The following is an 11293-nucleotide window of genomic DNA, read 5'->3' on the forward strand; positions in this document are numbered from 1 at the left end:
GAGAGAAAAAACAGTGACAGACTTGGAAATTTGGAATAGTGTTCATTTTTGGCAGTCATTGGATCTTCCTTATAAAGTTCTATAATGTCCATATATGTATAGTCTCGAGTCTTGACAAAGAGAAGATCCAATTGCTTCTTTATTTATTTATTTTTTATTTTTTATTTTTTTCCTTTGTATTTGTATTTGGACACGCCTAGGATTTGTTCGCAAATTGAGTGAAAAAACTGATTTTCATGGTTTAGAACATAATCCATTGAAAAGATTAAGGACTATTGAAATATATTTATAGATTCTTTTGAAAATTACGGACTTTTTAATTTTATTTTATCTTGTGTTTTGGGTCGATGGTTTCAAGTACGTAAAAGAATTTCAACTTTTTAAAACTATCTGATCAAAGTCAAACGGTTGTTTTCTGATGCAAGAAATTAACCTCATGAAGCTTAGCAACGTTGTTAAAAGTAGTAGGGCTTTGTTCAAATGATTGCAAAACTTCAAGTAAATTGCAGACTCTCTTAATCTACTTCGACAGATTTCGTTCTTTCTTATATTTCATGTTTTGCTCCATTTCTCTATCTTGTTAGTTTCAATTAACAAGAGATTAGAAAGATTAGTTCATCTTACAGAAGATTGGCTCCTGAGAATTTATTTTTGGCATTTTGTAGTAGCCATGGGACATATTTTTCTGCATTGATGTATCTTAGAAACCTTGAAATTAAACGGTTGGATGATATAATTAAATTCGACTTCATCATTAATTTAAGTTTTTGGGTGAATTGGTGATTTAAAATAAACAAGATTGGATTAGGATGACAAGTTTTGGTGATTTCATTTTTTGAGGGAACAACTTGATTTTTATTGAGAGAAAAAATACAAGGACATACACAAAAGGTAAAACTCACAAAAAGGAGTACAAAACAAGAGCCAAATGTCAAATGGTAGAAAAAAGCTCGTCAATAAGCCAAGCGAATAATTATAAAAGAGCATGTTAACAAGACCCTAGAGGGAAACAAAGAATCTAATAAGGGATCAAACATCATCAAAAGAGCTACTACAATTTCTAAAGATTATATTGTTTCTCGCCGCCAATCCCCCACAAAATAGAACACACGCCAATCTGCCATAAATTGTGAAAGAGCGATGGAGGATAAGCTCCTTCAACACTTGACACCTGTAATTCTGAGTGCTGACAAAGGTGAAATCAAACACCTCAAAGAAATCGTGCCAAATCACAATTTCACAAAATATGATTCAATCCAAGCCTTTTGTTGCTCTTCTGCAGAGAATACAACAATGTGACCCAACCTCGAAAGATCCTTTGACCGAGATTCGATCTAAGTTGTCAACTCTTCCATGTGACACCTATTATTCAAAGAACTTCACATTCTTATCTTCACTCACAAAGAAGAATTGGTCAAACATTCTAATGAAAAAAATGGAAGAGAAACCTTTAGAAGAACTTGGACTCCAAAGGTGGATGTCCCCTTCTCTGGACAAAAGTGAAAAGGGGAGAGAGAGAGAGAGAGAGAGAGAGAGAGGACGAAAGAGACAAAATATCTGAAGTTTCCCTAGCAGTCAAAGGATGGCATAAACCTAAGAAAGGAGAAGACGACAAGTTTGCCTGATTGAGGATTGAAGCAACAATGATTTTTGAGAGAGGATAAATGATAAAAACAAGGGCATAAGGATCAGAGGGGCCTATCACTCAACCAGTTGTCCTCTCAAAAGTGATATTATTGTGGGGCTAAGATACTAGCAATAGAAGTTGAAGCTTTGGAAGAAAAGTCTGATTGATTTTTGAAGTTAGGAACCGTCATCATTTCTCTTTGTTATTACTTCATTAGTGAAGACTCTTAAGAGGGGCAGGTCTAGGGGTTGTCTAAGCACCCTTTCCACTGCTACGTATTTGTGATAGAGATTCTTTTAAGCTGGGGAATCTCATTGTTCCTTGACCTCATGGCTAATGTTTTAAGGTGGAGTCTTTTTCCATTAGAACTTTTGGGAAAAACACTAACTAAATGCTTCCTACAAAAGCATTTGAACCGTTTGTCTCAAGCAATAATGCAATTCAACACCATGAAAACTTGAAACTATTTTTAATTAGTCAAAGACATTTCTCTCTCTTCAAAACATACTATACTTCTTGTTCTGTAAACATGTTGCTGAATAGTGAACTAAGGAAGTTATAGTACAAATTGCACAGAAGAAACTTCTCAGCAGGAGGAGGTGAATGGGCAGGGATTTGGAGGAATAGAAACAGGAACTATGCCTTCAAGCATAGGAATGACCCGTTTCATTGTGGGTCTTTGAGATGGGTCCTCTTGAATACACCAAATTGCAACCATCACAAACCTTTCTAACCTTCTCATATCATCAATGGCCTTCAAATCTCCTTCAACTAGAACATCTAATCTTCCTTGCTGAAAGCAGTCATAGGCCCAATCTACCAAGATTTCTCTTCCTTCTTCAGAAACTTCCATATCTCCATTTCTTCTGCAACATATGATTTCTAGCAGCAGGACACCAAAACTATACACATCAACCTTGGTAGTCACTGGGGTTGACTTGAACCAATCTGGAGCAATATACCCTGTTGTTCCTTTGATATTAGTTTCAATTCTATTTCTACTTTGATCCATTTTCAATAGCTTTGCCAATCCAAAATCAGAAATTTTGGGATTGTAATCTTCATCAAGAAGTACATTTTGGGGTTTTATATCGCAATGGATGATTTGGATGTTGCATTCGTCGTGTAAGTACAAGAGTCCTCTTGCTATTCCATAGATTATTTTGGTTCTGAGATCCCAACTAAGCTTTGTATCACCGAAAAGAAAGCTTGCTAGGTTGCCATTGCTCATAAACTCATAAATCAAAATGCAATTCTTATTGTCATCACAACATCCGAATAGTCGAACAATGTTTTTGTGATGTGTTTGGCCAACCACATTCACTTCGGTTTTGAATTCTTCCTCACTATCTTCAGACACTTCGTTGAATTTCTTAACAGCAATAGGGCCAACTTCAATCACCCCTTTGTAAACAATGGCACAAGATCCTCGTCCTAGTTCTTCTTTAAACCCATTTGTAGCATCTCTAACTTCTTTAAATGTAAACTTCTGCATACTAGTTCCAAAACTTCCTCTCGGTAGGAAATCACCTGCATGTTTCTTTCTGTGGTGGAAGATGAAACCTCGAGATATCAAACTAACCAAAACGAGAACGATCAATAGAGAGCTACCAAGCAATATAGAAAGCACAATAACTAATGTGTTCTGGTTCTTTCCTTTAGATATTGGAAGATCAAAGTCTTGTCCAATAGAACTAGTGTTTCTTAGTTTTAAATAAGAAACAGCTTTTTCACTGCTATCTTCCCTCCCATTAGAGAGTGGTAGCCTCTTTTTCCAACAACTATTATCTCTATATACAACTACTACACAGAAGCAATCAAGCAAGCAAGCATTCTTGCACTCTTCAACTGTAAAAGGCCCGAGTAACTCATAATCATGCATTGGCCAATCAGTGTTTGGAAGATCTTGTAGACTATATAGATCATTGGTTAAATTTTTCGCACCTTCACATATTTGTGGGATATTTGGCATGCAGTCACCATACTTATTGTTCGGGTCGATTAATGAATAACCAGGTGGGCACTTACAACTTGGCCTTTGATCATTGTTTAATGTGCAGATGCTATTGTATCCACAAACTCCAGAACTCAAGTTTCCACTCATAGCAACACATATATTATTTGGTATCTTCTTAAAGTCCATCCATGTTGCATTAAAAGCTGAGGGATTCCTTGTTTGGTGACTTACAGTGATCACACCATCAAAATTGAGAGTGACTTGGTAATAATGAGTGTCAGCTGAGTAACCTCTTTCTGGTTCACTAATATTTACTCTCCTACCATTTCTTTGCATTATATACAAGAAACCATCTTCGTCAAAGACAATTTGGTTACCCTCAGAGGCTTGTATGACATAGTAAGGTTCATAAGTATACATGGTGGGCAAACTTCTGATATTGAGCACAAGATTACCTTCAAACAACCGAAGTTGGAACTTCCCTAATGAGTGAGTATTTCGTGATTTGCGCGAAGAAAGAAAGTCATTTACCTCCATTTTTTGAGTAGGAAGCAAAGTGTCCACAGGTTGTTTGAAACTCTCCCATAAGGGATTAGAATTTGAATCTAGAAGCACCAGATTTCCTGTATCATATATTGTACCAAAGGCTACCACACCTGAAATGGGACTTGATTTCCATGGTTCTCCACCTTGGGAGCTTTGAAGCAATAAGCCATCTGAAGCAGTTACTTCCATCTTTGAACCCTTTGGGACTGGATTTTGATCATGTTGAGCAAACCAAACTATAGTTTTTTCATCTATTTTGTTGTACCAAATACAAAGTAAGAAGAGCCCGTCGTCGACTTCCCGAAATCCAAATGCAAAGTGATCGGCCGGAGAAATCCATGGAGAAGCAGAAGCATCACCAGCAATAAGAAAGCTACCAACGTTTAGCATGCTATTACTTTGAGCATAAACCAGTAAAGGCAGCAAGAGGAGAATATGGGGAATCATACAAGCCATGTAAATTTTACTCTTTGCACAAATAGAACTGGAAATATAAAAGATACCATCAACAGGAAGAAAAAGTGGGGATTGCCTGCAATTTGTGCTCCTAAAATTTGGTTTGCCCGACTCTGATGCTAGGAAGGTGGTGAATTTGATTAATACCTACTCCGTTGACTATTTGCAGTTGATGAAATTCAAGCTTTGACGAATCATCCTCTCTTTCTCGTATTGTCCTTGTATTTGACTGAATGATATCTTCCCCAAGTGTTGGTGCAATTTTGGACGCTGGGTTGCTGCAGATAGTGGAAATGTCACTAATTTTACTCATATTTGTTGGGTCCCAGCCACCGACTCCAAAGGAATTGTCTTTAACCTAATGCAAGTAATATTTTGCATTTTCAAATCATTAGTCTATGTGAACCTGCTTCCACGAGGAAAATTTTCCATCGACTTGAATTACAAATTTGCTCTGTAAGTGTGAATGCGAATGAAGTTCCCATTTTTTTCCTAGCTTAGAATATCTGTTCCTGTAAACATGTAGAAATTTCCCCATTTTCTCCTCCCTTGCATATCTTTCTCTCAATTTTCCACTCTCCAAAATATTTTAATGAGATGAAAATTTCACATTCTTTTTGTATATAATATTGCTTAGAAGAAAATTGGAGCCCAACCCAAATCCCATTTGTTTTTTTTAAACCTTAAGCAAGCTTAACCCATAACAAGCCCATTTGATTGGTGGAATGGGAGGTGATTAATGATTGATAAGCTAAAATGGGTAGCAGACATCTTTATATATACCGCACAAATTAGAAAGAAGAATTACAGGTGAGCTGTGAGTTTTTTCTTGCAAGGAGAAAGCCGTGGGTCCTGTGTATCCGGCCGAACCAGAAAATTGCCGTCAAGACGAGAGTGATTTTTCTTCGGTTATTCACTGTGAACCTTTTTTCTTTTATCGAGAGTTTTGTGAGCTTTGTAAGAGTGGTTCATGAACCATTTTCTAGAGAGAAAATTTGAGAGATCATTTTGGAGTATTGTAAACTCTTGTACCACTCTTCCAGATTATTTTAGTGAAACCTACATTGATAATAGAGAATTGGACATAGCTTACATTGGATGAACTAGTATAAACTGGGATCTTTCTTCCCTTAAACTTGATTTATTATCATTGTTGTTGCTTGAAAGCTTATGTTGGTTTATCTATTCTTTTAAGCTATCAAATTACGAATTATTTATTTCGCATAATTTGGAACACAAATTTGATATGGGATTATTGAATAATATATATTGTCTGAATTTAGTTGATTAATTTAGATTGATATATTATTACCCCTATCAAGTGGCATCAGAACTAATTGAATTGCAGAACGATGTCAGAAAAAGATGAAAGATTGGTTATTTTTAATGGATCAGATTTTTTCTTTCTAGTAGTGTTAGATATTAGATTACTTGCATTCTAAAGAATTGGATTTGCCATTGGAAGGAAAACTTGATGACATGGGAGAAGCTGAATGGAAGAAATTGGATAGAAAGGTGTTGGGGACTGTTTGCCTGACTTTGACAAAAAATGTGAAAAGTAGTGTAGCAAAGGAGACGACCACAACAGGACTATTGACGACTCTATCTAACATGGAAAAGCCTTCAGTAAACAACAAGGTGTATCTTGCAACCAAATTCTTTAATTTGAAAATGGTGGAAGGTACATCTGTCACTGCTCATTTAATGAATTTGATCTGTTGATAAACAAATTGGTTGCTATTGAATTATAATATTCTGATGAAGTAAATGTAATATTGTTGTTGAGATCATTGCCTAATAGTTGCGAAACCATGAAAGCCACACTTTCTAATTCATGTGGTAAAGAGAAATTGTAGTTTTCACAGGTTAGAGATTATGAATTCGTAGAAAAGATTCGCATGTGTTGCTTCTACTTCTAGTTCAACATTGAATGTGGATAGAGGAAGGAGTAACAACAAAAGTCGTGGCAACATAGGTAAATCGAAAAACAATAGGAGCAAATTGAAAAACAACAGGTTTGAGTATTGAAAATGTGGTAAGACTGGACATTTGGAAAAGAACTGCAAAGATTTAAAGGGGAGCGAGGAGAATGAAGTTGATGTAAATATTGCTATAAATGAAATTTAGGATGCTCTGACTTTGGCAGTTGAGAACACTCATGATACATGGGTGTTGGATTCAGGTGCATCATTTCATACTACTGGTCAATGTGACATTCTAGAAAATTATGTTACAGGAAACCATGTAAAGGTGTATCTTGCTGATGGAGAATGGACATCATTGGGATCGATGACGTGAATATAAAATTGGCAAATGGTTCAGTTTGGAAAATTTGCAAGGTACGCCATGTTCGAAACATGATGAAAAAATTGATTTCTATAGGTTAATTAAACAATGAAGGATGCGACGTGTTTTTTGATAAAGGAAATTGGAAGGTTACAAAAGGTGCTATAGTAACCACTCAAGGAAGCAAGTTAGGAACTCTTTATGTCAACAACAGTGACAGGAATATGTTGGCCATTGTTGATAGTTTGAATCAGACTGATTTGTGGCATAACAGACGGAGACATATGAGTGAAAAATGTATGAAAATTCTTCACTCTAAAGGGAAGTTACAAGGACTAAGAGCAGTTGAACACAAACTATGTGAAAGTTGTGTATTTGGGAAGCAGAAGCGTGTTAGTTTCTCAAAGACAGGAGCAACGCGAAAACCAAAAAAGTTGGAGTTAATTTACACAGATGTGTGGGCGCCTTCTGAAGTATCTTCTCTTGGTGGTTCTAGATATTATGTGACCTTCATTGATGACTCAAACAGGAAGGTATGGACTTATTTTCTCAAATATGAATTTGAAGTTTTTTCTGTTTTCAAAACTTGGAAGGCTATGGTTGAGAACGAGACAAGTCTAAAGGTTAAGAACTCGAGATTAGACAATGGTGGTGAATATGTTGATGGAGAATTCAAAAAGTATTGTGCAGAAAATGGAATTGTGATGGTAAAGACCATTCCAAAGACACCACAGCAGAATGGTGTGGCTAAAAGAATGAACAGGATATTGAATGAACGTGCTAGAAGCATGTGATTACATGCAGGATTGCCTAAGATGTTCTGGGTAGAGGCAATCAATATGACGACCTATATGATCAATATGAGCCTGACCATATCTTTAGACTTGAAATTTCTTGAAGAAGTTTGGAGCGGTAAATAGGTAAACCTTTCTCATATAAAGGTTTTTGGTTATGTCTTACATTCACATTGATACTGCAGACATGATTAAGTTAAATGCCAAATCCAAGAAATGTTATTTTATTGGATATGGTGGTGCTAATATGGGATATAAGTTTTGGGATGACCGAAATAGGAAGATATTTAGAAGTAGGAATGTAATCTTCAATGAGGAAGTTTTATACAAACACAGAATAACAGTTGATTCTGATACAGATAAAAGTAAAGAAGAAAGGACTCAATATATAAGTTTTCCTGGGATTGAGACCAAATCAACAGAAAGTGAAGATCAGAGTACAATTACTTCTGAAGAACCAGTATAAGAGTATAAAGAACCAATTCTAGAACCTAAAGAACTAGTTGTGGTACTGATTGAACCAGTTGTTGAGTCTGATGAAGCTCAGAGAACACCACCTATAACAATTAGGAGGTCTAGCAGGATTATCAAACCACCACAGAGATATTTTCCTTCTTTAAATTATATATTATTGATTGATAGAGGTAAACCTAAATGTTATGATGAAGTAATTCAACTGGAAAATTGTATCAAGTGGGAGTTAGCCATGAAAGACGAGATGGAGTCTCTTTTGATGAATCAGACATGGCAACTGACTGAGTTACCAAGAGGTAAGAAAGCTTAGCATAATAAAAGGGTTTACAGAATGAAGCAAGAACCCGATGACAAAAAAAGATACAAAGCAAGACTTGTAATCAAAGGCTTTCAATAGAAAGAAGGTATTGACCTTAATGAGATATTTTCTCCTGTAGTTAAACTAACTATTATTAGAGCCATATTATTGATAGTGGTAGAAGAGAATCTGTTCCTGGAACAGATGGATGGAAAGACAACATTTTTTCAAGGTGATTTAGAGGAAGAAATTTACATGGTACAACTACAGGGATTCACAATACAAGGGCAGGAAAAAATGGTCTGCAAACTTCAAAGAAGCTTGTATGGTCTCAAACAGACTTCCAGATAGTGGTATGAGAAGTTTGATGGCTTTATGAGCAACAGTGGATTTCAGAGATGTCAGGCAGATCATTGTTGCTACATAAGATCTCAGGGTAACTCTTACATTATTTTATTGCTATATGTTGATGACATGTTGATAGTAGGTGCATACAAAAAGGAAATTATGAAGACAAAATTGAGTTATCTAAAGAATTTTATATGAAAGATTTGGGAGTTTCCAAACAAATCTTGAGAATGAAGATCGAGAAAAAAGATGGTACGTTGACACTGTCACAAGAAGAATATGTGAAAAAGTTGTTGAATCGATTTCACATGGAAAATGCAAAACTTGTGAGTACTCCTTTAGCTTGTCATTTTAAATTATCTAAGGAACACTCACCCACTACTTAGTAGGAACAAGATCACGTGGCTAGAGTGCCATATGCTTTAGCTATAGGTAGCCTGATCTATGTCATGGTTTGCATAAGACCGGACATTGCACATGCAGTGGGAGTTGTTAGCAGTTACATGAGTAATCCGGGCAAGCAACATTAGGAGGCTGTAAAGTGGATTATCAGATATCTGAGAGGAACAACTGATTATGCTCTGCATTTTAAGAAGTTAGATTTTAAATTGTAGGGCTACGTTGATACAAATATGGAAAGTGATAAAGATGAAAAAAAAAAGTACTACCGGGCATGTTTTTACTTTGGGGAACATTGCAATTAATTGGATTTCAAGACTGTAGAAGATAGTAGCTCTTTCTACTACAGAAGCTGGGTATGTTGCAATTACTGTGACAAGTAAGGAGATGATATGACTTCAGTCTTTTTTTAGAAGAATTTGGCTTGAAATTAGGAATGGGGTCATTGCATTGTGACAGTCAGAGAGCTATTCATTTAGTAAAGAATCCAGTGTTTCATTCGAGAACGAAACACATATAGGTGAAATATCATTTTATTCGATTAGTTTTGGAAGACGGAGCGTTGGTGCTTGAAAAGATTCCAGGAAATAAGAATCTAACAGATATGTTTACCAAATCCATTCTTGTTGATAAACTGAAGTTGTGTGCAACTTCAATTGGACTTCTCAATAAGTAAAGACAGGAGTTGCTACCATTGCAGGGAAGACATATTACTTGTTTAGTGTCCAAGTGGTAGATTGTTAAGAAAATTGAAGCCCAACTGATGCGTTCATACCATGCGATGAGATGAATAATGATTATGAGGTTATAACGCTTTATTTTTCTTGGTAGAACCCAAGTGTAAGTCCAACCAGGGTCCTGGTAAGTCTAGGGTCGATCTCAAGGATTACTTACAAGTGTGCGATGAGACTAATACTTTGATCTTAATGCAAATGAAATGTTCACCCAAATGGTCGACTTTTGGTATTATTCTAACCCTAAACTTTATGCGATGAGGGTTATGCTTTAAGTGGAATAGTGTGAGTGGTGGGTGTTGGATACTGATATGCGATGATAGGGTTGAGAAGAATTTTCACCAATACTTCCAAAGTAACTATATGAATCGTGCATTCAAGCAATGCACTTGATATTACGACCAACACTTTTCCATGTATCTAGCCACACTATCCTATCTCTATGATTCATGCGATGAATGCAATATGTAAAAGATGTACTTATTTCTAAGGAGCATCTCCTCTTTTTTTATGAGTTCTTTCAAACCTAGATTCAATTTACTTAAAATAATCTTTCGATTCATTCAAGTGACGCAAGTTGGCATACATAAAACAAGTTGATCACACAGTTCTTTTGTTGCTTAGTTCGTGCTGGCTATATGCTTCTCAACCCATAAAGTAATTTAGCTACTCATGATAATGATGAAAAAAATGAACAAAGGATGTAATAAATATGTATTCATATTGTAGACTTTGAACTTTTCTAATGGAACATAAAGAACACATGCACAGCGGAAGCGATGAAATCGACAACATTCTAATTGCAATAAAAACAAGAATAAACATGCAAAAGGGATAGAGAATACAACCTTTGAAGACTCCATCACAATCTTCCTCCCCCGAGCTCGATCGACACCACCAACGGTAAATCCCGCTATTCTCTAGTTGAAGAACACGGTTGTGGGACCGTTATAAATAAGGGAATTTCACTATAGAAAGAAGGAGTAAAGAGAAAAGAGGTGGAAGATTTTAGGTTAAAAGTTATGGAAGCATCTGTTGCTTTATGACAGGTTCTTTCGAAAAATCGTGGGTTCTTGGCTTGATCAACCGTTTCTCTTCAAGTTTATTTTGATTTCTAATCGTGTGAAGTTTATTCTGATGGTGAGCACCAGATAAGGTACACATACCTCAGATGGTAAGATGGTGAGGATCAAAGAAAAGGCAAAGAGAAAGTTACATGTCAAGGAGGATGCTCCTCCGTCTACCATGAACAAATATGGAGTTCAATTTTAAGGGTTACCTGTTTCGAATAAAAAAAATGGCATTCCCCCTCCTATAGCAAAACGAGGCCATTCGATGCTGGACTTACTATTGAGATGAATGGGAAGGAAAAGG

The 11293-nt window shown here is 36.1% G+C and overlaps 1 protein-coding gene across 1 annotated transcript; it reads right to left on the reverse strand.

Annotated features, from left to right (window-relative positions):
• Positions 1-2070: 2070 nt before the first annotated feature.
• On the reverse strand, positions 2071-5687 carry LOC120070886 (G-type lectin S-receptor-like serine/threonine-protein kinase LECRK3). Its single transcript, XM_039022783.2, has one exon. It carries the CDS (start codon positions 4584-4586, stop codon positions 2214-2216), a length of 2373 nt encoding a protein of 790 aa, XP_038878711.2. The 5' UTR covers positions 4587-5687; the 3' UTR covers positions 2071-2213.
• Positions 5688-11293: the final 5606 nt, after the last annotated feature.

Source organism: Benincasa hispida, chromosome 2 (genome assembly GCF_027475165.1).
Source record: "Benincasa hispida cultivar pf3 chromosome 2, pf3_genome.v1.1, whole genome shotgun sequence".
NCBI lineage: Eukaryota > Viridiplantae > Streptophyta > Magnoliopsida > Cucurbitales > Cucurbitaceae > Benincasa > Benincasa hispida.